This window comes from Chaetomium strumarium (genome assembly GCF_033439665.1).
Source record: "Chaetomium strumarium strain CBS 333.67 chromosome Unknown B0T15scaffold_4, whole genome shotgun sequence".
In the NCBI taxonomy this organism is placed as follows: Eukaryota; Fungi; Ascomycota; class Sordariomycetes; order Sordariales; family Chaetomiaceae; genus Chaetomium; species Chaetomium strumarium.
This window is the reverse complement of record NW_026944432.1, coordinates 2,033,704-2,059,443: the sequence shown is the minus strand read 5'-3', so window position 1 is coordinate 2,059,443 and position 25,740 is coordinate 2,033,704. Positions and strand designations below refer to the sequence as shown.

Sequence of the window (25,740 nt, the reverse complement as noted above, 5' to 3'; positions counted from 1 at the left end):
GAAAATGGGCGCTAGAGACGCGCCAAGTAGGTACGGTGGGACTGAGGGAAGCAGCTCCCCGAATCGGGATCTTATTGGTTCTCCCCGTTCGGGTGCTACATACAAGAAACCGAGAACTCGCTGGATTACAACTTGGAACCACTTTCCGGTACAACGTTGATCTCCAGGAACTCGCTCTAGGTCGCTTGATCTGGGAATATAGAGCAGTGAACAATACCTTACTCATCCGATGAGCAGAGTGCATCACAAAATTGGGCGCAATGGACGAGCGCTCATATGGACATACCGGGGTGCATAGAGGATGGATTCAGACCAGTGCAGCTCCGTACATGCAACCTCCGGAGCTCGGGTGAGCTACTGAGCTCTCTCCATGGGATTCGCGTGTCAAGTGAAGCACGAACGCAAAATTGGATAGTTCACACTGGTTCATTGAGACACTGTAGAACAAACAGACAACTGTCTACCTCTGCTGATTTGGCACAGCTGCATAAGGTAACGTTATCTGTAGATTCTCGTTGCATACGTAAGCCAGAGAACGAGAGGTCGGGTGGGGTACAACTGACAGGGCAGGGGGGATTTCTTGGCGGCCTTCCTTCGCGTGCCGGGGCTTTGAGAACATTCTCCCTTCAAGAGCCCTGCCCTTGTCTCGCGACGGGTTCATAAGGCGGAACGCTAAGTCGCTGGACCGAGATGGGGAGTATGGACATTAAGTGGTAAACGAACCGCCGATACACGCCCTCTCGCAATGTCGACATCCAAGACCCGCCAGAAGCATCTTTCCACAATGGCGAATCCGGTGACCATTGTCCTCGCGAGTCTTGTGGTCATAGTACCATTGGGTCTCTACATCCTCTTCCTTGGTCTCAGCGCCATTCCGTATTTTCAGCGGAAGTAAGGATTCTGGCAGTCGTCAGGTAAAACGTACATTTGTTGAGCTGATACCTTGGACTTCCGCCAGTTTCGTGTATGCACACAAGATCCACACGCTATGGTGGGGGGACATCAATGAGCCGGAGCAATGGGGGTTTGCAAGTCAGTCAATGTCCCGTCGATTGGCTGTAGATACTGATTGCCTACTGCCGGACTGACACGAGTGCTACTCTGAAGGAAACCAAGTGACACCCTTCCACATTACTACCGCGGACAACCAGACGCTTTACGCCTGGCACATCCTCCCCTTATCGCTCTACACCCAACACGAGCCCACACTAGCCTCCCAACCAACGGGTTTCTGCTCTGACATAACCGGCACCACCAACTTCCGTCTTCTCCGTGATGACCCCAACTCCAAACTGGTCATCACATGTAAGCTCCCCTACCAATCCCCCACCCTTAGCAGCCTGCAATCTCACCATCCTGCTCTGTGCCAGTCCACGGCAACGCAGCGCAACTAACCCAAGGCCTGCGCACCTCGCACTACCACTCCCTCAGTTCCCTGCACAGCCCGTACCATGTGCTGGCCATCGACTACCGTGGCTTCGGCCTCAGCACGGGCACGCCCACCGAGCAAGGGCTGATCCTCGACGCCGAGGCCGCCATCAACTGGGCGGTGCGCACGGCGGGGATCCCGCCTTCGCGCATCGTGCTCGTCGGCCACAGCCTGGGCACCGCGGTCGCTTCCGCCGCGAGCGAGCTGTTCACGCGGCACGAGGGCGTCGATTTCGCGGGCGTCGTGCTCGTCGCTGCCTTCAGCTCCCTGCCGGAAATGTTGAGTGGGTATGCCATTGCCGGGTTCCTGCCCGTGCTGCGCCCGCTTACGTGGTGGCCTTGGCTGCTGAGGGTTGTGATGGGCCGGGTGGTGGATAAGTGGGATAGCGCAGGGCGCTGGACCGAGATTGTGGGGGAGGTGAAGCGGAGGGGGGGAAGGCTCAGGTTGAGCTTGGTGCATGCGCGGAATGATTGGGATATTCCATGCCACGAGGACGATAAACTGTTCAGGGCGGCTGTGAAGGGGTTGATTGGGGATGCGGCGGCTGAGCGGTTTGAGGAGGAGAAGGATAGGAGGATGGTGGTCAGGGGCAAGGATTCGTTTGTGGCCACCTGGACGGAGGGCGATGTGGTGATTCAACAGGAGCTGTTTCCGCATGGAGGTGAACTACCATTTTCCCACGGTTGCATTTTCAAGTATGCAAGGACTGACACAACTCTCAGGGCATAACCGTATTCTAACTTACACTTCCGTACTCAAGGCCGTCATGAAATCCTTCACCCTTCCTGATGAGGCGGGACAGGCTTTGGATTGAGCAGAGTAATGAGGTGAGTTGCCTGAAGGAAAAAACACGCCTAATAGAAAGAGCAACTAGCCATCAACACGAATCCGCACCCCAGCCGAATGAGCGATTCACCGAAGTGATAGCGTTGATGCCCTCTCTGAGGAACCTCGGCGCGCCCTCCAGAAGATTGCCCAGCGGTTCAGCAGGGGCAGTCTGGGAAGCAACCAGATCCTCAGCGTCAAGCGTGCCCTGACGCTTGGCCAGTACCGCCCGACTAATAGCTTGCCCCCAGAGATTGTAGACATGCTCTTCAGACATGCTGACATACCGCTTTCTGCCATTTCCCTCGGTCACCGAGAAAGGCCACTCTGCAACCGCGACCTCGAACATCTTCGTTCGGAAGAAGAGGTAGGGCCACGAGAACAGCCACAGAAATGTCAGATAGAACAGCCAGACGATCCACGGCGTCACCCGCCACTTGTTGATCTTGCAGCTGTTGTACACGAAGACACGGTCGTCCTTGACTGGAAAGGTGATGGAGACGTTGCCGCGGTAGTTGGTGCTGCGGACCAGTTCCATGAGCTTTTCCTTCAGCCTGTTCTCGTCAAATCCCACTACGCGCCGCTGCAGCACAAAGCACTTCACCCCGGCATGGCTGGCGCAGTACCGGTGGCACCACTCCGCCAGCGTCGGTTTCGTGTCGGTGATCTCAATGTCTCGCTTGACGCCCGGTGCCCGTTTCCGGAGGATGGTGCCACGCCGCGTCTTCTCGTTGTTATCAACCGTGCGCAGCTGCTTCCATGACACGCGTCTTGTGGCGTCTGAGAAGAGGTAGGGCGTCAGGTCGACCGAGACATCAAAGTCGGTGATGGTTTTCTTTTCCCGCTTCCCGTTCTCATTGACCATCTGGCTATGGGTCCCCACGATGCGGACGGAAGGGCGGGGCGGCTTCTCTGCCGACAACTTGATCTGCCTCTCAAGCACTTGGGGATCCTCATCAAGGTGCGGGTTCATGAAGCACTCTGCGCCAGTATTGGCGTCCACCGTGTGCCAGCCAAGCCCGTTGTCCAAGTCTTCGAGGACGTAGGAGGTGCCGTAAACAAGGGGACGAAGGAGCGGAGCATCGGCGTTGCTATCTGGCTCAATATCCGAGTACAGAGGCGGTAGATCGTCGGGTTGCAGCTCCGGCACGTCGGCAAACGCCCTGTCGCCAGGTTGGGTGTGGAGTGACACCGCATCGGTGTCGGAGCTGCTGCCGGCGATGCCGGGAACAGGCAGAGCATCAGGTTTCCCCATAATGAAGCGATTGTCCAGTTGCACCCAAGAGAAAATGCGTAAATAGCACTTGAAGATATGAATACCAAAGCAGGGAATGGGCTGAAAGACAGGACCAGAAGGAGAGAGACGGAGGACACCCGGGTCTTCAAGCACTTTCAGCTTGCCATCTCTGCAGGGGGTTCGTCAAGGCAACCGTGGCGGAGCACTTTAGCTCACCGTGCTCACCAATCACAACCTTCAACTCTAGTCCCAGATCGAGACACACGACCTGTGCATTAAACTCCAGTGGTGAGGTGTCGGAGCTATGCTTCTTCAGCTTCTGACATAGCGATTGAATAGTCTAATGCCAGAGAAAAGATGCTGGCCACTGATCTGTCGATCTCGCTGGAGACTTGTCAGTTCACCTGTAAACAGTAACACACCTGCTCAGTAAGGTAAACTTGAACCCCTTGTCATTCCATCTTATCGATAAGGTCGGTGGGCTGAGCCCCTGTTCCAGAACTTCCACAGCTCCATCGAAGCTCTGACCCCGCGGCAGGTTGCCCCCACTCTCTCTCTTCATCTTCGCATTGCATCACCCCCATCAAAGCATAAACAACGATCATCAACATCGCCCGCCAAGTACGAGTGACCATGGCAGAAGAGTCGAAGCAGGTGGATCCGGCCAAGGAGCAAGAGGCTCAGGAAGCTGCCGACGCCCTCGTCGACCTCACGAACAGGCCGGCCAAAGCCGAAGCTGAAGCCGACTCGGAATCAGAAGCCGAAGAAGCCGCCGGCCAGACACCTACCGGCAAAGACGGCGAAGGATCTGCTAAGAAAAAGAAAAAGAAGAGCAAGAAGAAGAAGATCAGACAGGCCGTGGCCGACACTTTCAATATGACGCCGGCGCAGGCCATGGCAGACCCCAAGAAGGCCATTGAAGGCTTGACGCCCCAGCAAGTCAGCGAATTCATTGCTCTGAACCCGGCCCTAGCCAACGAGCTACTTAATGGCGAGGGCTCCTCGGACACAACCGCAAAGGCGATCGAAGAATTCAAGAAACTCAAGCTTCAGGACATCATGACCGGCCTCGCGAGCAGTGGGAAGAACCGGAAGGATATGGGGTCGTACAAGTTCTGGAGCACACAGCCCGTCCCGCAGTTCGATGAAGAGCCAAAGCTCTTCGAAGAGGGCCCGTTAAAAGTCCAGGACGTTAAGGACATCGATACAGAACCGATATCTCTTGTTCTTGAGGCATTCCGCTGGGTGACCATGGATCTCACAAACGATGACGAGCTGGCAGAGGTTGAGAAGCTGCTGTACGGTCACTACGTGGAGGATGATGAAGCCATGTTCAGGTTCAAATACTCCAGCTCTTTACTACGCTGGTAGGTTGATACGCTACCTCCACCGGGGACCCCCGACAATGCGGCGGCTAACACTCGGGCCAGGTCCCTTCTGTCTCCAGGCTGGAGGAAGGAATGGCATGTGGGCATACGCAGCGGCAACACTCTCTGTGCCTTCATCTCCGCCATCCCCACTGAGATGCGAGTTCGGAACAACATTATTCATAGCTCCGAGGTGAACTTTCTGTGCATCCACAAGAAGCTGAGAGGCAAGCGCCTCACCCCTGTTCTGATCAAGGAGATCACCCGGCGAATCAATCTCGAAGGAGTCTGGCAGGCTATCTATACGGGTGGTATCGTGCTTCCCCGGCCGGTGAGCACCTGCCGATACTACCACCGGGCTCTGAACTGGATGAAGCTGTACGAGGTGGGCTTCAGCCCTTGCCCGCCAAACAGCAAGCCTTCATTCCAAGCCCGAAAATATGACGTTCCAAAGAACACGTCGACCCGTGGGCTCCGAGAGATGGAGGCCAAGGACCTGGATGCCGTGCATGATCTCCTTGAACGGTATCTCAAGCGGTTCGATCTCACTCCGGTGTGGAACAAGACCGAGGTCGACCACTGGCTGCTCCACAAGAAGGACGCGGCCGGGGAGCAGGTGATCTGGTCTTATGTGGTTGAGGTGAGGTTCCCCCTTCCCCTTCCCCCAATCCGTGACTCATATGCTCACGCATGCTTCAGGACGCCAATGGCAAGATCACCGACTTCTTCTCCTTCTACTGCCTCGAGTCGTCTGTCATCCAATCAACGAAATACTCGTCTATCCGGGCCGCATATCTGTTTTACTACGCGACGGAGACGGCATTCACAGCCCCTGGGGATCGCGCTGCCCTCAGCACCCGCCTCAATGCTCTGATCGCCGACGCCCTGGTCCTCGCTAAACGGCACAATTTTGATGTGTTCAATGCGCTCTCGTTGATGGACAACTCGGTCTTCCTAGAGCAGCAGAAGTTTGGCCCCGGTGATGGCCAGCTCCATTACTACCTCTTCAACTACAAGGCGAACCCGATTCACGGGGGAGTCAACAAGCATAACCAACTGGAGGAGGCCGTATCCAGTGGGGTCGGGTTTGTCATGCTTTGAGCGGGGTGGTTACCGGCGCCCGGGAGAAGGCACGAGGATGGGATGAAGGATAGCTACATGGCGCAATCTAGATCGCAAGGAGGAGATCAGCATGTTGAGTTTAGGCATGCTGTTCGAATGAGCCTGAGCCGATTTCTGTATGAATGTATGCCAACCCACTCCGAATGATACCCGCTCTCCTGATTGCAGAATAATGCCGATGCCCTGAAGAGATTCCAACTCCAACCGTGTATTTATACTCCTGTCTCTATCACAGCCGCCCATCTAACCTTTCCCCAATAGCACATTGCTCTTCAATTGTCCGATTGAACCACTCGTACCTCTCCACCAGCGGCGCGTGGCCCATCCCTTCCTCGATGAAGCCCCTCGCCGGCTGAATATACTCGATCAGCTTCCTCCCATGCGGCACGCTGATCATGCCGTCCTCGGTCCCATGCATGACCAGAATCCTCTCTCTCCCGACCCGGTCGGCCATCTCGCGCAGCTGCTCCGGGCTCTTGTGGTGCCACCCGGCCGCGATCAGCTGCAGCAGGAACCCCTTAAGCCCGAACCTGCGCAGCGGGTCGAGACGCTTGTGCATCTCCTGCGCCACGAACCGCTGCGCGTTGGTCTCGAACCTGAGGTACTTCTCGCCGGCCCCCTCCCCGGCAGGCGGCAGGCATTTGGGCGTGGTCGCCGGGTCCGGCAGGTGCACGTCATCGGGCGCGTCCAGCCAGGCGCGCGCGAACAGCTGGCGCGCCGTGTCGCGCACCGACCGGTCCACGCTCTTGGGCAGCAGCAGCTGCACGCGGTTGGCCACGTTCTCGGCGAACGAGACGTCGTGCTTCTCGATCGCGGCCGCCGTGCAGATCAGCGACAGCGACGAGATGGCCGCCGGGATCAGGCACGCCAGCTCCTGCGCGATCATGCCGCCCATCGAGACGCCCACCACGTGCAGCGTGCGCTCTACCGAGGAGGAAGAGGAGGAGGAGGAGGAGGCCGGGAGTGGGAAGGACGGGAGCCAGCCGACGGACGGGTGGGCCAGCACCTCGGCCAGGTCGCGCGCCATCTCGCTCGTGCTGTACCGCATCAGCGGCTTGTCGCTGTCGCCCATGCCGCGGTTGTCGATCAGTAGCACCGAGTACTGGTCGCGCCGCTCGTGCCCGAAGTGCAGCGTCTGCCGCTGCCAGGCGGATTTGAGACCGCCCAAGCCCATGATGAACTGGGGGGGAGAGGTTAACGAGTGGCTTGGGATGGGTGGGATGAGCAATGGGGGCTAAAAAAAGAACCAGCATGCGGACTTACGATAAGCTTGATGGGTCCGGCGCCATGGATTTCCCACGATATGTTGACCGGCCCTCCGCGGCCTTCAGCTACTGGCACCAGGCCTTTGCGATCCGGTTCGAACCTGAAGGTGGCGGTTGGGAATGCTGGATGCTTGAGCGTCTCGGCGACCGTTGGGATGGCCGGCTCTGGGGTTGTAGGTGACATACTGAATGAATCGCGAGCCCGAGCAAATTGGGATAAATTGGAGGTGAGTTCACTTTGCACCTTCCTTTTGTACGTGAGTTTAAGTGGTACGGGATGAGGCTTTGAGATTCTTGGACGTTTTGATGCAACACGGGCCGCGAAGCAAGCCCGGTCTGCCTCGGCTGCCGATCCATCGTCGGAAGTCCCGGAAATGGAAGGCGGCCGGCCCACATTTGCTTGGCGGTCGTCGTGCTCATGACGTACGCAAGACGAAAGTTACGATATCATAGTTAAGGTAGCGATACAGGATTGTACAATACATACATAGGTACCTATATACCTGTCAGTAGACTTCTGATATCGACACCTACAGTAGATACGAACATGAGTGGGAAGAATCGGTACTGATACGAGCATAACAGTTGACTTCTTGGTGGGTAGGTATATCAAATGTATACATAGCTAGTACTACAGCAGTCCCAGGTGGATGGACCTGTCCACCACGCCCTAGGCGCGAATCTCCGCTGATTCTCGGTGCGGCTATTGCTATGATAACGGAGCACATATCCATATGAGCCCCTCAGGACACTGAGTATGAGGTGAGCAGTGTTTCGAAAAGAGCCTCCCAAGCCTTTGTTCTATGATTTCTTTTTCCATTTTCAGCATCCCAAAAAGGCGTTTTCTGAATCTGTTACCGCATCAACCAATGTATTTAGCAGCCCTATGGCCTCCAGTTGCTAATGTCTCCTTGTAGCTAATCGCTTCCTGTCTTTCTATCTAGGTACTTTGGGGTTATTCCCACATCGCTCTTGTTCCCATATCGGTGGTATTGCTCGGAATACGAATGGTAAGAGTCAAAAGAATATCCTGGGATGTCCCGATTTCACTCCGTTGGTCATTGTTGAGGGCATTGAGGTGCGGGATTGTCGTGAAATCAGACGGAAACAAGGATCTGGACGAGGAGCAGGACGTAGAACAGAGGAATTGAAAAGAACTGGATGTAGAGGTATCTATAGAATAGAGTGAAGAGTAACACATCATCTAATCAACAGATTGCTTTCAAGTAGTAATAATGTACGTACATGCCATCTTACACCCTCTAATCCCAACCTCATCTTGTCACGCCTCTCCATTCGCCCTGCTCTCCCTAATAATCTCCTCCACACGATCCATCCTAGTCATCTTCTTAATCGGTCCCTCAAACAGGTTACACGGCATCGCACTTGCCACCCTCGCCACCGTCGCACTCTCCCCCTTCCAGATCACTGCCGGCGGATTCTTCCCCAACAACAGCCCGGCGACCTCCTTGGCCCTGTCCCACGGTAATCGTCAGTCCCGCGTATCTTGATTCATCCCACAATCACATCACGAGAAATCACAACGTACCACTGCTCAGCCGTAATCCCAACCCCCCTCAACTCCTCCTGACTCATCGCCCTCTCCACCACCTCCCTGGCGGGCGCGTAGATTGACCCCTCCGGTAACCGGCCACCATTGCCCGCAGCAGGGTTATTGACGTTGTTGTTGCTGATGATATTCGTCTTGACGCCGGCTGTCTTGAGGTCCACGACACGGATCCCAAACGGCGCCAGCTCCATGCGCATGGTGGCGGTGAGCATGGCCAGGGCAGCCTTGGAGGCGTTATAGACACCCTGGAAGGGCAGGGCGGCGACGGAGCCGACCGAGGTGTGGTTTACAACCATGGGCTGGAATGTTGCTGCAGTGGAAATGGTACTAGTAGTAGTAGTGGAACGGCGGAGGAGGAGTGGGAGGAGCGCCTGGGTGACGGCGATGTGCGCCCAGACGTTCAGGTTGAAGAGATCGCGCGCGGCGTCAAGCGAGATGTCGGCGATGGGCATCGAGTAGCTGCCTGCTGCGTTGTTGATGAGCATGTCCAGGCCTTGGTCGGGCGGGAGGGCCGCCGTGAGCGAGGAGACCGCAGCGGCGATGGACGGCGGCGATGTCACGTCTAATGTCAGCGTTTCAATGCCCTGCTCGGCGAGGGGCGACAGCTTGGACGGGTTCCGCGCTGTTGCGAAGACTCGGTGTCCTGCATGATGGAAAACCTCGGCAAGGGCTGCCCCCATTCCGCCTGGGGAACACCCAGTTATGAGGATTGTGAGTTTGTCGTTGGACGCGGACATTGTGCTGAGTAACTAAGGTATGCACGGTGTTAAGATTTCACGGCCGGGAGAGCAGAACTTGTGTCTGCCACTCTGGCTCAGCCCAGATCTTCGTTCTTATATGGATTGTGACCGGCCCATCCTTAAGCCGTCGGGAAGTCGGCTAGTGAAAAGGGCCCGAAAAAGAACCCGAAGGATTCAGAGGCACGACTCCAGCAAGTCTGTCGTGTCTGTTCATTTTAAGAGGACACGCACCACCCGTCAGCCTGACACTATTGCAACTAGTAGCACCTGGAAGACACGCAAGAATATGATGAGCCTGCCAGGTGCGACTGTTGTACTCGCCAAGACTTGGGTAAATATCTCGAAGATCCCAAATAGACCTAGTGCCTGGGAGGATTCGATCAGGCAACCACGAGTTAGACGTCACTCAATGGTCCAACAAATCCTCTCTCCGCAACGCGTCTTCAGCATTACGACCGACAGTCCTGTCATTTTTTTTCTTTTTTTCTTTTTTTTCTTTTTTTTCCTCTTTTTCTTTTCTTTTTCTTTTCTTTTCCTTTTTTTTTGTGGACCGTAGGATCCTTGAAACCGGGATGAAGATTAGTTACCGTACCTACGTAGTAGGTATCTTTATATCGAGTGAATTGTGATACTTGAGGTACTGCCTACCTTATCTTGGAAATATCTCAGTTTATTAATGCTAATACTAGTAGTAAGAGTACCTAAGCTACGCGGTTAGCTGGTGGGGTAAATAAAACAAACAGAGATTCAAACGTCACACCTATATATCGTAGATCGTCACTCCTCATGATTTCGTCCTCTCACAAATCCTCGCTGTGGTACGTACTTGGTCGTAATTCAATATGGGGTGCTTCGAGTTGCGGGATTACTGTGCCCCGAGCCCTGACTGTCCGAACTCCGAACTTACACAAGGCACTATGCGGCCGAGTCCTGACAGGCTGACTCGACGGAGGTCTGCTGTGTTAATGTATCAACCAAGTGCGGCTGAGGTAAATTCAAAGGCGGTAGTGCCTACCCCCGCCTCGCCCACGATACCTATCCATCTTGGCCTCCTGCACCAGTTGTTTTGATACCTAGGTACTTTCGATACCGGGGGCCGACCAAGACTAGTAGCTACCTGAACACCTAATTCATCAAGAGGATCGACTGCCAGGGATTGAGCTTCGATATCAATGTCCAACGAGGCCGCTGATACGTATGCCGCCTATCTGACAAAGCTCAGGTACGATGGTTTTATATTCAAACATGCCTCATATAGAGCACTTCCACCGCGGTCGATGTCATTGTGATGGACGTCACGAACGACGCAAACCAAACCCCGGAGATCGTGCAAGTCAGGGACACTGAGAAGCTTAAGGAATTGATAAGTCGGAATATGTCGGCCGATGATTGTAACAATGAAGCTTTTCCGCGTCGAGGATCACTGCAATGGTCATCCAGGCAATGGACACCGCGTTCCACTGTTACCCGTTGCTCTGCGCCGAACACATGCACACCCTAGGCCGTAAGCGACCACGTTGGATTGATCAGCATGGAATGCCAGACGATGAACGCGAATTTGAACCGCACATCCGATTCCTCCTTCGGGACAAGCCATTGCTATCAACGGAGAGGGATACCCTGCCCTCCTTTTCGTTACCCTTCCGAAGGTGCTTTGATTATCCCTCGTCCTTTTGGGTAGGTAGGTACCCTACGGTTTTGCTGCACCAGAAGAAATGTACCATGTATTGAGATTATAATCAATCTTTCGAAACATTGGAGGGGCGAGTGTCAGGCACGGTGTGTTGGGATGAACGTGGCTGAGATCTCCGCTAATAAGACCTCGATATGGCTCTACTTTGTCGTTGCCAGATTGCTCACTGCAGCAAAACAAATAACGTTATGAATACACGACCATGATTCAGGAAGTTGAGAAATTGAAGGAGTGCGTTTTAAGGAAACGGGGTTGATAGGTGGGAAAAGTCAGAGTACATAGAAGAACAATCGGATAATTACTGGGCAGGGGAGTTAAAGTGCTCCAAAGACTCCCACCAGTCCAAAACTTGAATTCCAAATGCGCACCACCACCATGCTGGCGACCAACTTGTTCAAAACAAACAACCCATCCGTTTCATAGTAGGTAATGTGATGTTGCAGGGCCCACACACAGAAGAAGCATAAAGTTGACCATTTATCCAGCCGATGTAACCCCTTGAACCCGCCACACGCGCCCGGTTAATTATCCCCAGATCCAAGATCCCAGTTCATGCTCTTCAGCACCATGCACTGCAACAGTTCGAGAAGCGCGCCAGTCAACGTGATCGTGGAACGATCCGGCCCGATACCAGCTACAAGCGCACGACCCGCGTGGTAGCGAAGGCCCGCGGACGAGGTTCGGCCGTTTCAAGGCGGCCGGGGTCCGGGGTGCAGCACACCGTGCAGGGGCCGCCCCTCAAGCAGCCGGCAGATGGGCGTCATGGGCTAGATTCTTCTTCCTTCCGCCGATCATCTCATACCGAGGTCTCAGGTCCGCCGATCTGCAAGGACACCCGACCCACGAACCTCTTTTCGCGTTGTTGAGCCTCGCCGACACCTTATTGACGGTCAACGCTCAACGGCGAGATTTGTTCTGTGAGTGTGGACTGTGTAGTATTCATACACCGTCATCAAGCCCAAGCTTGGGATATGCACTGTATTGTATGTACATGCTGCCATGCTCCTTCACATAAAAAACCCACCAGTATCAGACTCAGTTGACCCATGCCTCCACCGGCGCTCGCACGGTTCACCATCACGGAGCCTGCCTCCGCCCTTCTTCTTGGGAAACGATCCGTGCCAAGAGAGGAAGGCCGACCATGCTCGCCATGCTCGTAAGCACAACCCGGAAAGGCGAGTCGGAGGCCGCCTCCGGGTCTGTCGGTGGGAATCGGCAGATGGAGCAGCGGTGGGAAAGACACTAGAGCAGCATTATTAGCATTATTACAATGGCTTCCGAGTTCAGGGGCATATAACTAAGCCCGCTTCACCTTCGATTGTGGCAGCCGTTTCCACGTTCTCACCACCACCACCACCACCACCACTCTTGGCTTCCCAATCCCTAGCCGACAAAGTCCTATCCATCATCCAGGATGCATCTTCTGAACACCAAACTCAGCCTCGCCTCGAGCGGCACTGCCTTGCTCTCATGGGCAGCAGTTGTCATGGGCCAGTGCTCGCTTCCGTCCACGTATCGATGGAACTCGACCGGCCCGCTGGCACAGCCCAAGAACGGCGCCGTCTCGCTCAAGGACTTTACGTACGCGCCGTACAATGGCCAGCACCTCGTGTACGCGACCACGTTCGGCAGCAACTGGGGCTCCACGGGCTTCGGCCTCTTCTCCGACTGGAACCAGATGGGCTCGGTCAGCCAGACCCAGATGAACCAGGGCACGGTTGCGCCGTCGCTCTTCTACTTCGCGCCCAAGAACATCTGGGTGCTCGCGCACCAGTGGGGTCCCACGGCCTTCTCGTACCGCACGTCGTCCAACCCGACCAACCCCAACGGCTGGTCCGCGCCGCAGCCGCTCTTCACCGGTACCATCTCGGGCTCCGACACGGGCCCCATCGACCAGGCCGTCATCGGCGACGCCAACAACATGTACCTCTTCTTCGCGGGCGACAACGGCAAGATCTACCGCGCCAGCATGCCCATCGGCAACTTCCCGGGCAACTTCGGCTCGGCCTCGGCCGTCGTGATGAGCGACACCAAGAACAACCTCTTCGAGGCCGTGCAGGTGTACACCCTCAAGGGCCAGAACAAGTACCTCATGATTGTCGAGGCCATCGGCGCCCAGGGCGACCGCTACTTCCGCTCCTTCACGGCCACCAGCCTCGGCGGCACGTGGACGCCGCAGGCCACTACCGAGAGCAACCCGTTCGCCGGCAAGGCCAACAGCGGCGCCACCTGGACCCGGGACATCAGCCACGGCGAGCTGATCCGCACCAGCGCCGACCAGACCATGACGGTCGACCCGTGCAACCTGCAGCTGCTGTACCAGGGCCGGTCGCCGAGCTCGGGCGGCGAGTATAACAAGTTGCCGTACAGGCCCGGTCTGTTGACGCTGCTCCGCTGAGTGAGGTTAGTAGTAGTAGTAGTACTACTACTAAGGGATGGGACGGAGGAAGTTGGGGGAATGGGGGCGGGGGCGCTTTCTGAGGGGGATTTCACGTACATATTAGTAGTAGTGTGAGGGTTGGGCTTTTCTTCCCTCCTGTATTTAGTCCAGTCAGCCACATTCATCTGTGGTTGAGACTTCTCCATAGTTGATGATGAACACGAAACGCCAAAGAGATGCATCATGTCGATTCCCTTCATTCCACAACTAGGACCTCACAGTACCTGCCAAGCATGGAGTATGGGGCATTCTTTCAGAGAAGTGAAAGGGTTTACTGTCACCACAAAGATGGAATAACAGGGGATCTGCTCTTCGCTTTGCTGAGCCTTTTTTTGGCGTCTTCTCGCTACCCTGTCCTTGAACAAGGCTTTTCTGTTGATGGTCAAAATCGTCGGATGGTCTTAAAAGTCAAAAGTGACCATAGCTCTGTCGAATGATGTATATCCAATCCCACCGCCTTCCAAGTTATTCTTATCCAGCACCGTAGGTATTAGCCAGAAGAACGGTGGGATGATTGAATCATGATTCGGCCCTTCCGTGAACCTACAGTTTCGAATAGACCTGATGTTGCAATCCCTCGATCCCACATTTTCATCATTCACGTCGTCTTAGGTCCCCCAAGATGCAAGGCGGACCGAGTAGCCGGCGCAATAGCGACAGTCCGGACGTCGTAGTCCGACAAGAAAAGCACCGGGGAGGGCCCGAGAGGTTAAAGTGTGCCAGGGGGTTCGGCAGTTGGCATCGGCTTTGCGGGGCACCATCACGCATGGATTCCATGGAACGCACGAGAAGTTGTGCTACTGCCCCAACCAACGCAAAAAGCCCAGTAACACCGTCTGGGCATTGTATTGTACGAGCAAGTTTGAAGCGAAGCGGTCATGGAGTTCCGATCCCAAAATGGCGGCGGCGATGAACCGGAATCTGCCTCCGAGGAGAGGAATGGCTGGCAGCCTGAAGGATACTAATACTTAAAGCGCCTCGATGACTTGGAGAAAGTCTGGCTGGTACTCCTATGACCACCAACTATCAAGGAATCAAGAACCAAGCCAAGTACTAGTATCGGCCCTTCGTCAAACATGAAGCTGCTGCTGCTGTCCCTGGTCTCGTCGCTCGCCGCGGCAAGCCCACTCCAAGCCAACTCCCTCGAGGCACGGCAACAGGCCACGCTCTGCGACCAGTACGGCTACTGGTCCGGCAACGGATACGAAGTCAACAACAACAACTGGGGCCGGTCTGCAGCGAGCTCCGGGTCGCAGTGCACCTATGTCGACGGAAGCTCCTCCAATGGCATTCAGTGTATGTACTAGTACTAGTACCCAGACGCATTTCTTTTCTCTTTTTTCTTGTTTTCTTTCTTTCCTTCATTCATTCATTCATTCTTTCTTTCTTTTTCAAAGACCACTTAGGATCAATGTGTTTGTATATGTCTGCTAATCATGATGCGAATGATATGAAGGGCGCACGACATGGACGTGGCAGGGGGGCGAGAACAACGTCAAGAGCTACGCCAACGCGGGCAGACAAGTCACCCGCGGCCGCAAGATCAGTTCCATCGGCAGCATGCAGACGTCGGTCTCGTGGTCGTACAGCAACACCAACATCCGTGCGAACGTTGCCTACGATGTCTTCACCGCCGCAGATCCCAACCACGTGAACAGCAGTGGTGACTACGAGCTCATGATCTGGTAAGTTTTTGGGCCCTCTCCCCCCCCATCCCCCCCAGCCCGATTCCTTCCATTCCTGCCTTAGGTAGGCGCAGTCTGACACGATTTCATGACTGCAGGCTTGCCAGATACGGCAACGTGTACCCCATCGGCTCGTCCGTGGGCACCGTCAACGTTGCGGGCCGCACCTGGGAGCTGTGGGTGGGCTATAACGGGTCGATGAAGGTGTTCAGCTTTATCGCGCCGAGCCCCGTCAACAGCTTCAGCGCCAATGTCAAGGACTTCTTCAACTACCTGCAGAACAACCAGGGATATCCGGCAAATGACCAGCATCTGATCGGTGAGTTTGTCAACCGACCGGTCACTCCATCCAATTTTTGTGCGCGGGGTTTTGACTGACGAGTTTGTGATCGCGTGCCAGTCTTCCAACTGGGTACGGAGCCGTTCACCGGCGGACCGGCCACCCTGACGGTTTCGCAGTTCTCGGCGAACATCAACTGAATTTTTCGAGATTACTGAACGGCATGTGTGGGATGGGAGGTTTCTGGGAGGTTCTTCATTCTCTCCCCCCTCTCTGTCGTAACTACTACCTGCTTCTGGGACCCGTTACCCCTAAATGCCAGCTAGGTGTTCGGTCAACACTTGATTAGGAGATTTACGTACTATTATCTAGGTGGTGCAATAAACAATGGAAAGCTCAACTTTCATGGGACATCTTCATTCGGGTCATCAACCCTTCTGTAATGTGTACTTACCTTATCCACCTCAAGGCCAACGCTCCAACTCATATCAGCCTCGTAACTGCTCTGTCTGGAGGTTCTGCTCATGATCGGCCCCACGAACTTGTATTCTATCCCCCTCACATACCTTCCCGTGCGGAACCATGGGGGACCTTGTTTGCCGTGTCTTGACTCTTGAAGCAGACGTCAAGTGGGAACGGGAAACGTAGTGGCCCAGAATGCAACGCCGCCCAAAAGAGGAAATATCCAAGGCTCCGTACCAATAGGGGTGCCGTCCTGTCATTCAAGGTGCAGCGGCTAATCTAAAGGGGGGCGCCAACGTCAGCCCAGCGACTGGGAGTCGAGCGTCGGGGTATGTAACATTGGCATTGCAACCCCAAAGACCGCCGGGTAATATATCGTCGATCTCCCCGTTCCTGGATCTCGGTCCTCGGATTTGTGCGGCGATGCGCCCCAATCGGGTGAAGCTGCTCTACATGTGCTGAATCGAAACGGTCTTCCTCGGCAGCTGGGGACGGCAAGTCGACCTCATCAACGACAAGCGGTTGTGAGACATAGCAGTCCGTTCTTGATGCACAGAGACCTGCCAGAGGTTTGCCAGAGCCTGGAGAACCGACCTCCGTATATACATATTGCAGAATAACTGCGTGTGCAATTAGCCTTCTGAAAGGCAATAGATATCAATCATACATGCGCCGAGTTCAGGTCCCGGCCGCTACTTGTGAGTTGTCACCCGTAATCCATTCGCCATGAAGACGGCGTGGATCTGCGGCATGATGGCCGCGGTACACGCGATCGATCTCCCCTTCCAGAAATATCCAGATTGTGTCAATGGGCCCCTGGCGGCCAACAAGGTGTGCGATCGGACGCTCTCGCCGGCCCAGAGAGCTGCGGCGCTCGTTGCGGCCATGACGAACGAGGAAAAGCTGCAGAACCTTGTGAGGTATACTACATAACATGACATATTTCGGTCCGAGAGACGAGACAAAAGAAAAGCTGAACAGCCAACCTAGCAACTCCAAGGGAGCACCCCGTCTCGGGCTGCCTGCGTACAACTGGTGGAGCGAGGCTCTCCACGGCGTGGCCTATGCGCCGGGAACGCAGTTCCGCAAAGGGCCGGGTTCCTTCAACTCGTCCACCTCGTTCCCCATGCCCCTTTTGATGGCCGCCGCGTTCGATGACGATCTGATCGAACGGATTGGCACCGTCATCGGCATCGAGGGGCGGGCCTTTGGGAACGCAGGCTTCTCGGGCATGGACTACTGGACGCCCAATGTCAACCCGTTCAAGGATCCTCGCTGGGGGCGCGGCTCCGAGACGCCCGGCGAGGACGTGCTCCGCGTGAAGCGCTACGCCGCCTCCATGATCCGCGGTCTCGAAGGCCCGGGACCCGAGCGCCGCGTGGTGGCCACGTGCAAGCACTACGCGGCCAACGACTTCGAGGACTGGAACGGCGCGACGCGGCACGACTTCAACGCCGTCATCACGCCGCAGGACCTGACCGAGTACTACCTCGCCCCGTTCCAGCAGTGCGCGCGCGACTCGCGCGTGGGGTCCATCATGTGCGCGTACAACGCGGTCAATGGCGTGCCGTCGTGCGCGAACGCTTATTTGCTGCAGACGGTCCTGCGCGAGCACTGGAACTGGACCGAGCACGACAACTACGTCACGAGCGACTGCGAGGCCGTCCTGGACGTGTCGGCCAACCACCACTACGCACCGACCAACGCGGCCGGCACGGCCATGTGTTTCGAAGCCGGCATTGACACCAGCTGCGAGTACACGTCATCGTCAGACATTCCGGGGGCGTCTGCCCAGCGGCTGTTGACGTGGAGCACCGTGGACAGAGCGCTCCGCCGGCTGTACCAGGGGCTCGTGCGGACGGGATATTTCGACGGTGCCGAATCGCCGCATGCGGCGCTGGGTTGGGCCGACGTCAACACGCCCGAGTCGCAGCGGCTGGCTCTGCAGGCTGCTGTCGACGGCATTGTCCTGCTCAGGAATGACGGCACACTGCCGCTCCCGGTGGACGGACACAACAACTTGACGCGCCCGCCCAAGGTGGCCATGATCGGCTTCTGGGCGGATGCCCCCGAGAAGCTCTCAGGGGGGTACAGCGGGACGCCGGCTTTCCTGCGCTCACCTGCGTTCGCAGCTCGACAGGCGGGCTGGCAGGTCAAGACCGCGGGAGGTCCGGTGCTCCAAGGGGAGGGCTCGGCCAACGACTCGTGGACGGCGCCGGCGCTTGACGCGGCTCGCGATGCCGAGTACATCCTCTACTTCGGCGGGCTCGACACCACGGCCGCGGGCGAGACCAAAGACCGTATGACGCTCGACTGGCCCTCGGCGCAGTTGGCCCTGATCAAGCGGCTCAGCCAGCTCAACAAACCGCTCGTCGTCCTGCAACTCGGCGACCAGCTCGACGCCACCCCGCTGCTCTCCCTCGCGGGGATCAACGCCCTCCTCTGGACCAACTGGCCCGGTCAGGACGGGGGCACCGCCATCGTGCAGCTGCTTAGCGGGCGCAAGTCCCCCGCCGGCCGCCTCCCCGTCACGCAGTACCCGTCCAACTACACGCAACTCGTGCCCATGACCGACATGGCCCTCCGTCCTTCTGGCTCCTCCCCGGGACGCACTTACCGCTGGTACCCCACGCCCGTCCTGCCCTTCGGCTTTGGCCTGCACTACACCACCTTCCAAGCCCGCTTCCTCAACAACTTTAGCAACTCTAGCTTTGACCCGCTTCTTTTCCCTTTCTCTTCGCAACAAAACGATCACAAGACGACGATCAAGATCCACACCCGCGACCTCCTCCGCTTCTGCGACAACCACAACCACCACTCCCCTCACAATCACAAGTACAAGGATACATGCCCCTTACCCCCCTTACACGTAGGCATCACCAACACGGGGACGCGCTTCACATCCGACTTTGTCGCGCTGGCCTTCCTGCGCGGCGAGTTTGGCCCGCGCCCTTACCCGCTCAAGACCCTGGTCGCGTACAGCCGGGTGCGGGACGTCAAGCCCATGATGATGAAGGGGAAAGAAGATGATCATGAGATGGGTATGGCTGTTGCGAAGCTGGAGTGGACGCTCGGGGATCTGGCGAGGCGGAATGAGAGCGGGGATTTGGTCCTGTACCCGGGGCGATATGAGATTGTAGTGGATGAGCCGGAGCAGGATAGCGTTGCGTTTGAGGTCGTTGGGGAGGAGGTGGTTCTGGATGTTTGGCCGAGGGAGAACAAGTGATTGGAAGGTGGTCTGACTGAATCTGGGAAAGGGGCCCGCTGTTTCAAGGGGTGACAGGCACGACTAGCATCTGCCCGGCGCCCGCCCATCCTGCCAAGCAAGGATGTCCCGGCTCATCTTTCAGGAGCTTAATAATACTGAGACTGAAACCGACAAAGTGCCTTGCACAAAGCCTTAGCACAGCACGTGGAAGGAAAAAACAAAAAAAAAAAAAAATAATAAAGAATCCGGATTTGACCGCTTGGAGCAAGCAGCGTTTCTTGTCTCTGAATGGCAGCATCGGACTAACACTTAACATGGTCAGCTTACATATAGCTCGAGCGTAGCACCCAACCAAGTGCACGCAGACCTAGGCTTACCATGTGAGCTTTAACAGGGTTGGCCTCTAGCGCGTCGACGTCGGTCAGGATCGTTGAAGGATTCGATGGCTGGTCTGATGAATTGCAAAGTCCAGCCATGACCTCCAGCTGAGGTTATAGCTGCCTAGCTCAGCTAGACTTCAATGAGCCAATTCTGGCAGATGAGCAGGATCCTTTCAGAGCAGCTATTTGTATAAAACGTCGTTGCTCACCCCATCATCCCGTTCTGAATTAAATCAAATCAACTCACACAGGCTCCTGGTCTCACTCCTCCCTTGACAGTCTTTAAGCAGTAGAACGCATCCCACCTTCTATTCCGCCACCATGAAGTACCCGGCATACTATCTGTGCGCCGCGGGCCTTTCCATCTACGGAGCCCTCGCCCAAGTTGATGTCCCCCCGAACTTCACCCCGGGAGTGCCCTGGCAGATCATCATTCAAAACACTCTCGATGTCACCAAGCCCCTTCAGCCGAACAACGTGACAGTCTGGGATCTTGACCTCTACCACATCGCCCGCAACCCGGACATTGTGGGCTATCTTCGGGTAAGGCCCGCTGCAGTGACATGATGTCGGCCCCAACACACCCAATACTACTACTAGTAGTACTGACTTGCACATTTGCTTAGACGAACAACCCCGGTACCATCCTAATTTGCTACTTCAACGCCGGGCTTGCCCAGGAGAGCGACTGCGACTACGACACCAAGTGGCGGAACAGCGGCCTGCTCGGCAACGTGTACGACCCCCAAGACCCCGAATTCAGCGACGAGCGCTGGGTCAACATCCGCAACCAGACGGCGCGCGACTGGATGAAGCAGCGCATCACGCTCGCCAACCAGCTCGGCTGCGACGGCGTCGACCCGGACAACATCGACGGCTACCTCAACGACCAGGACGGCAACAACGGGACCGGATGGAACCTGGCGCAGGCCGACTATGTCTCCTTCGTCACCGACCTCGCCACGCACGCCCACAGCCTGACCACCAGCCAGCGCCACACCTTGCTCATCGGGCAGAAGAACGCGCGCGAGCTGGTCGGGCCGCTCGGCGGCGTCCTCGACTTTGCCGTGCTCGAGGACTGCAAGCAGCTGAACGAAGCGGAGGAGCCGGCCCCCTTCTGCGCCGATTTCCAGCCGTACGTCGCCGCCGGGAAGCCTGTCTTCAGCATCGAGTACCCGTCGACCCTGGGCGACCCGGAGACGGGCGCTTGCAATGCTGGTGGTGCCGACGAGACGCAATACAATGACTCGTGCAATCCCACCCCGGACACTGCCGGGTTTAGTACCGTGCTGAAGATCCGGGGCGAGGTTGGCGAGTTGAATAATTGCACCCAGTACTGCACGGGGATGGCCCCGGGCACGGGTGTCGTGGTTACCGCTACGGATCCGGAACTGGATGATATCGAGTGCCCTCCGGAGGCTACTGATTAGGGATTTCGGAATCGGGCGGGGAAGGGAGGAGCTTCTCAGTCTTGGATACTAGTACTGATTACCTTAGTAGCCCAGGCTGTATTTGGCAATAGTGTCTTTATTTAACCTGTGGCTTCTTTGCTGATACTCTTGCGCTATGTTGAAACTGTTAAAGCCGGATAGCAGAATCCCATTGCTCAGTAATACCCAAACAACCCTTTCGCTCCTCCACTGACAGCCCTCTCGAGCACCCTGCGCGCCAGTCTCCTTTTCTGTTCCCTTCCCTCCCCTCCTACCTCCTCGCCGTTTTCCTCCCGATGCTCCTTCGTGTCTTCCACCTCCCCGCCCCTACCAGCCCTATCCTCTCTATTCTGCCTCGCAAGAAGCCTCGGCCACGCAACCGGGGACCCTGAGGAGAACGACCTTACCGCTCTCACACCCCATGTCTCGCTAGTTCTTCGCAAACTCTTTGCCCGCATATCCTGGCCACCACCATCACTGCCTTCACCATCACCCACGGCACCATCGCCTTCGCCAGCCGCTATCCCCTGATCCGATACCGGGGTCGCCGCCAAGCGCCGACGACACCCAGCTACCTCGCAATCCACCCCGGCCCGCTGATCCCAGGTTATCAATCTCACTCCGCCGTCTTCCGGACCACAATTCACCACGCACCCTTGGTCGGAGCCGGGGAGCAAGAGCGGCCACTCCCGCGCCGGCATGCGGTACAGGATATCACCATCATCATCATCATCAACAACAAGCGTCTCCTCTTCTCGTGCTTCTCCGCCGTCCTGTGCTGCGTTGCCGCCGTCAGGATCGGAATAATCACACTCAGCAGTAGTAGTTGGTCGGACTCGGTTGTTGGTCCTCCCACGGATGGGTGCGAGGAGCTCCAGGGCAACAGACTTCGACGTGCCCGATAGCGTGAGCGTGTCAATTCGCGATTCCAAAAGAAGACGCTTCAGTGGGCTTAGAACGTTCGATACGATGTGATCGTCGGGTGCCTCTGGGGGATGTGACGAGCTGGAACCAGGACTGGGACTGGAACTGGCTGATATTGAGTGGTAGTAGTACCTCCTCACCAACACCTTCAGATCATGAATACCAGCAGCAGCAGCAGCCCCATATCGCCGACCCGCTGCTGCCGTCGCCGCCAGCCGCCTGTCCACGAACCGCTCCACCAACCGCTTCACACTCTTCATCCCGGCCAGGGCATCCAGGTTGGCGGCCTCGGGCTTCCAGCTTCCCCCGAGCTTGGTGAAGTCCAGCTCGAGCGTGACCGACGCCATCAGCGGGCCGTACCGGTCCATGTACTCGGTCGCGGCGGGCTGCAGGGCGCGCGTCACGCCGAGCGCGTAGACCACGTGGAAGCGGCGGGCGAGGAAGAGCGTGGCGAGCACGTCGGCGCGCAGGGCCGCGCAGACGGCCGTGTAGGGTTGGAGGGAGGATAGTACGCTCTCGAGGCTGTCGAAGGATTCGTATTCCTCCGTGGGCCATTGCGTCTGGACCTTCTCCTTCTCCTTCTTCGCGGGCTTGGGCCTCGGCTTGTTGGCGGGCCGGTTGACGGGCCAGACCGAGTGTAGGAAATAGGGGTTGTTCATGCGTATGGGCTTGTTGTGTGGGTTGTGGCTCTGGACAAGGTGTTTCGTGATTCTCAGCCGGATCGCGTCGGGGAGCTGGAAGTAGCGGCTGTTGGCGTTTTGGACTCTGGCTTTTGACGGGGTTTTACTGGTGGCTTTTAGCCCGTTGGCGTTTGCTTGGTTGGACTGTTCCACGTAACCCGTTTCATTACTACTAGGAACTATGCTCTCGCTTCCGGGAGGAGGGTCAACAAGCATGGGGATGACTGAACCGTGTGCTATTATTTGGTTCAGGTTCTCGCGAAAGGTCGCTTCGTCGGCTCGATCTGATTCTTCGGTGTGGGAACGTCTCCTCGTCCACACGATTTCAACCGTGCGGTCCCAGGGCGGCTTCCCGTTGAGAGGGATGTTAGAAGTCAACGACGGACCGACTGCTGGAAGCTCGGCAAGTGTCGAGGCGTTCGGTGCGGAGCTGGATCTTGGGCTAGCCTCCTTTGACTTTCCTGGTGGGTGGCGGTTGGTACCGCAAGTTGTGAGAGCAGCTGAGGTTGTGTGTCCGCGCTCCGGGGCACAATCAGCCGGCAGCTGGAGGCCTGAAGGGCGTATCCGAGCCCATTTAGGCTTTCTGAATGGAAGGGTAGAGCTTGGAAACCTCGATACTGATGTTCCTGGAAGAGGTGGGCTGTCTGCTGTGTCTGTAAGTTCTGAGGCGTCATGCAGCTTGACTTTCTCGACTCCCTCTTCCCCATCCATCGTCTCAGTCGGTGTGATCGATACTAAGGGGACATCAGGCGGACTGGCGTTGGAGCGCGACCTTCTAAGCCTCTGTGATAATCTCTTGCCAAATTTGGGCATTCTTACTGCGTGTATGTTACCAAGACACTTGCAAAGGTGAAGTCGCCGTGAAAGTCTTAGTTAACTACGCGGTTCTGAGTGGTATACCCTCACCGGTTGGGTCAGATGTCCAATGTGACTGGTTGAATGTGTGCTTCCGATCCATAAAGAAGGCGGCCAACGAGGATTAAGTACCGGTGCAGTCAGATGCCATACGTCTCCAAGTGCTGTTAGGCATCACCGAGAAGTGACTTCAATGTTTCAGCTGCCCTTCGTGGCTGCCGGATGCTGGATGTCAAAGAGGACTTGGGTGTTCCGCAAGGAAAGAAGAACCTGCTAGTACCTTATACTGGCCAACTGTCAACCGTGGAACCCATGTGACTACACACGAGTTTGGGGATCAGCAATGAGCAGGCTCTCAGATTGTTTGAATACAGATGCATCAGGTACGGAAGAGATGAATGCCATCCGAGGTCTAGCTTCAAGAACCAGTACGGTAGTGTTAACTGTGTCACTGTAAGGTAAGTTGCCCGAACTTTAAGCCGGGCTCCATCCAGGAGGAGACGAGGACAGAGGTCCAAAGGTTGATTGTTCCAAAGGGTGTCACCAGAATCACTAGGATCGCCAGAGAAGCCTGCGGCTCTTGAGTTGAGGCGTGATCGGTTTTTGAAACAAGTACACAATGCCATCTTCCATCGCGACCAACACAGAGGCTAGAACGCACAGAGTAGAAGGTGTCAACTCTCAAGTTAGTCACTTCTGAATCAGGTCTAGTCCTCTAGGGTTGACGAGAAGAGTAAGAAAAGTTGTGACGTGATCTCCTTGTCAGTTTGAGGTGTCCGACAACACAGAAGTTGACAACACGTTAAGCCGCTTATAAGAACCTGGAAGGTTCGGAATAAGGGGTACGGAGGTTGGAAAGTTGGAAAGGGCCTGCTCCTGCCTGCTCCTCCCTGTCTGCCTATGTCTTAGTCTGATTAGGTAATCAAGGCGTCACTTCTTATCGATAAAGAGAAAAGTGCCCCGCGGAACCACCCCGCCATCCCAGTCGTTCTCGAGGAGCTTCTGGAGCATCACAAGCAGCTGCTTTCGCTCCAGATCGCAGAGGCAAACACTACAAATCACGCCATGGCGCCGTCGACCAAGACCTTCAACGCCGATGAGGCGGACAATCTCGAAGATGTGCGACTTCGTCCCCAAAGCGACACCACCGGGAAGACGCCTACTAACAGCCTCTCGAACCTCTTGTAGATTGAGAAGCAGTTCGCCGTCAAGGCGGTCCAGCACATGCAGACGTACTGGTCCATCCTCGAGCGGGTCAAGGGCTCGTCGCTGCGCCTGACCAGGCTGGACGACGAGATCTACGAGCACCTCAAGCGCGACTTCCCCGAGTTCGACCCCGCCGAGACCATCGACGAGGACAAGATGAAGAGCAAGGAGGGCAAGGAGCGGTGGCGCACCTTCATGATGGCCTACGAGAAGAAGGTGGACGACTACAACTTTGGCACCGTGCTGCGCTCGAACCCGAAGTGGGAGTATGGCAAGGACGAGACCATTTTCGGTGGGTGCATTCGCTTGGGGGGGGGGGGAAATAAGGTGCAGGAGCGGACAGTCGCTGACGGGGTTGCAGTGCCGAGGATGCAGTTCTATGCTGTTGAGATTGCGAGGTAAGTGTTGTTGTCTCTCGAATTGCTGTGTTTTGCTGGCGGTGTCTGACTCTTTTCGCAGGAACAGGCTGGGCCTGAACGACTGGATTTACGAGCAGGCGCAAAAAGAGAAGGCTGAGGCGGCAAAATCTAGCTCATGATAATTTGCATGACATTTTGAGGAAGTACCCCCCTTATCGCTGATTTATCGGGCCTCGAGTGAAATGTGGTGGGTGGGTGCGCCTCCTGCCCGGAATGCCCTTTTCAGCCCTTAGTATTGTTCCCCTGGCTCGGCCCCTGCGATGGTGCGAGCATAATACTAAGAGCAAACAAAGCCTCCCGCGGCACCGGGGATTGGTATTCTACGCAGCGGATGCATCGGACTGCAGGAAGCCATTCTTCGATGAAGATGCGGTGCTATTATACCTTACTCATCCTAACACTTCAGCCCAGCTCCTCATCTGGTATTTCTCCCGGCTCTCAACCCAAGTTCTTAGCCTCCATCCTCAACCACTTCAGATGACTTGGCCACGACGACAACTTTCCCGTCTTCTTCCCATCTTTG

The 25,740-nt window shown here is 56.2% G+C and overlaps 11 protein-coding genes across 11 annotated transcripts; 7 read left to right on the top strand and 4 right to left on the bottom strand.

The window, feature by feature from the left end:
- Window positions 1–439: 439 nt before the first annotated feature.
- On the top strand, window positions 440–2,564 carry B0T15DRAFT_532990 (Alpha/Beta hydrolase protein). The gene is made up of 6 exons (XM_062869338.1): window positions 440–504; window positions 566–891; window positions 959–1,032; window positions 1,108–1,305; window positions 1,371–2,090; window positions 2,152–2,564. The coding sequence occupies exons 2-6, from the start codon at window positions 746–748 to the stop codon at window positions 2,241–2,243; spliced, it is 1,230 nt and encodes a 409-aa protein (XP_062721438.1). The 5' UTR covers window positions 440–504; window positions 566–745; the 3' UTR covers window positions 2,244–2,564.
- Window positions 2,307–3,921, bottom strand: B0T15DRAFT_567528 (uncharacterized protein; the record flags this gene model as incomplete). Its single annotated transcript, XM_062870730.1, has 1 exon — window positions 2,307–3,921. The coding sequence occupies exon 1, from the start codon at window positions 3,507–3,509 to the stop codon at window positions 2,307–2,309; it is 1,203 nt and encodes a 400-aa protein (XP_062721437.1). The 5' UTR covers window positions 3,510–3,921.
- Window positions 3,922–4,124: 203 nt separating this feature from the next.
- Window positions 4,125–5,959, top strand: B0T15DRAFT_511551 (acyl-CoA N-acyltransferase; the record flags this gene model as incomplete). Its single annotated transcript, XM_062867919.1, has 3 exons — window positions 4,125–4,858; window positions 4,922–5,498; window positions 5,558–5,959. 3 exons carry the CDS (start codon window positions 4,125–4,127, stop codon window positions 5,957–5,959), a joined length of 1,713 nt encoding a protein of 570 aa, XP_062721436.1.
- Window positions 5,960–6,209: 250 nt separating this feature from the next.
- B0T15DRAFT_502722 (Alpha/Beta hydrolase protein) lies at window positions 6,210–7,565 on the bottom strand (the record flags this gene model as incomplete). The annotated part of the gene is made up of 2 exons (XM_062867440.1): window positions 7,244–7,565; window positions 6,210–7,160 (listed from the first exon to the last, which is right to left on the bottom strand). Exons 1-2 carry the CDS (start codon window positions 7,427–7,429, stop codon window positions 6,210–6,212), a joined length of 1,137 nt encoding a protein of 378 aa, XP_062721435.1. The 5' UTR covers window positions 7,430–7,565.
- Window positions 7,566–8,411: 846 nt separating this feature from the next.
- B0T15DRAFT_532982 (short-chain dehydrogenase) lies at window positions 8,412–9,857 on the bottom strand. The gene is made up of 2 exons (XM_062869337.1): window positions 8,795–9,857; window positions 8,412–8,720 (listed from the first exon to the last, which is right to left on the bottom strand). Exons 1-2 carry the CDS (start codon window positions 9,550–9,552, stop codon window positions 8,528–8,530), a joined length of 951 nt encoding a protein of 316 aa, XP_062721434.1. The 5' UTR covers window positions 9,553–9,857; the 3' UTR covers window positions 8,412–8,527.
- Window positions 9,858–12,662: 2,805 nt separating this feature from the next.
- B0T15DRAFT_511548 (glycosyl hydrolase family 62-domain-containing protein) lies at window positions 12,663–13,646 on the top strand (the record flags this gene model as incomplete). Its single annotated transcript, XM_062867918.1, has 1 exon — window positions 12,663–13,646. One exon carries the CDS (start codon window positions 12,663–12,665, stop codon window positions 13,644–13,646), a length of 984 nt encoding a protein of 327 aa, XP_062721433.1.
- A 1,037-nt stretch (window positions 13,647–14,683) lies between these two features.
- On the top strand, window positions 14,684–15,955 carry B0T15DRAFT_204377 (glycoside hydrolase family 12 protein). Its single transcript, XM_062862616.1, has 4 exons — window positions 14,684–14,984; window positions 15,145–15,373; window positions 15,472–15,692; window positions 15,774–15,955. Exons 1-4 carry the CDS (start codon window positions 14,765–14,767, stop codon window positions 15,851–15,853), a joined length of 750 nt encoding a protein of 249 aa, XP_062721432.1. The 5' UTR covers window positions 14,684–14,764; the 3' UTR covers window positions 15,854–15,955.
- Window positions 15,956–16,551: 596 nt separating this feature from the next.
- On the top strand, window positions 16,552–19,363 carry B0T15DRAFT_204334 (glycoside hydrolase superfamily). The gene is made up of 2 exons (XM_062862615.1): window positions 16,552–17,035; window positions 17,106–19,363. The coding sequence occupies exons 1-2, from the start codon at window positions 16,842–16,844 to the stop codon at window positions 19,339–19,341; spliced, it is 2,430 nt and encodes an 809-aa protein (XP_062721431.1). The 5' UTR covers window positions 16,552–16,841; the 3' UTR covers window positions 19,342–19,363.
- A 575-nt stretch (window positions 19,364–19,938) lies between these two features.
- On the top strand, window positions 19,939–21,249 carry B0T15DRAFT_532972 (glycoside hydrolase superfamily; the record flags this gene model as incomplete). Its single annotated transcript, XM_062869336.1, has 2 exons — window positions 19,939–20,246; window positions 20,330–21,249. Coding segments are annotated over exons 1-2 (1,022 nt in total), but the record flags the coding sequence as incomplete, so codon positions are not given.
- A 933-nt stretch (window positions 21,250–22,182) lies between these two features.
- B0T15DRAFT_378652 (uncharacterized protein) lies at window positions 22,183–23,085 on the bottom strand (the record flags this gene model as incomplete). Its single annotated transcript, XM_062864241.1, has 1 exon — window positions 22,183–23,085. A coding segment is annotated over one exon (903 nt), but the record flags the coding sequence as incomplete, so codon positions are not given.
- A 1,499-nt stretch (window positions 23,086–24,584) lies between these two features.
- Window positions 24,585–25,580, top strand: B0T15DRAFT_204314 (polysaccharide biosynthesis-domain-containing protein). Its single transcript, XM_062862614.1, has 4 exons — window positions 24,585–24,711; window positions 24,781–25,090; window positions 25,160–25,196; window positions 25,258–25,580. The coding sequence occupies exons 1-4, from the start codon at window positions 24,658–24,660 to the stop codon at window positions 25,334–25,336; spliced, it is 480 nt and encodes a 159-aa protein (XP_062721428.1). The 5' UTR covers window positions 24,585–24,657; the 3' UTR covers window positions 25,337–25,580.
- The last annotated feature ends 160 nt before the right edge of the window (window positions 25,581–25,740 follow it).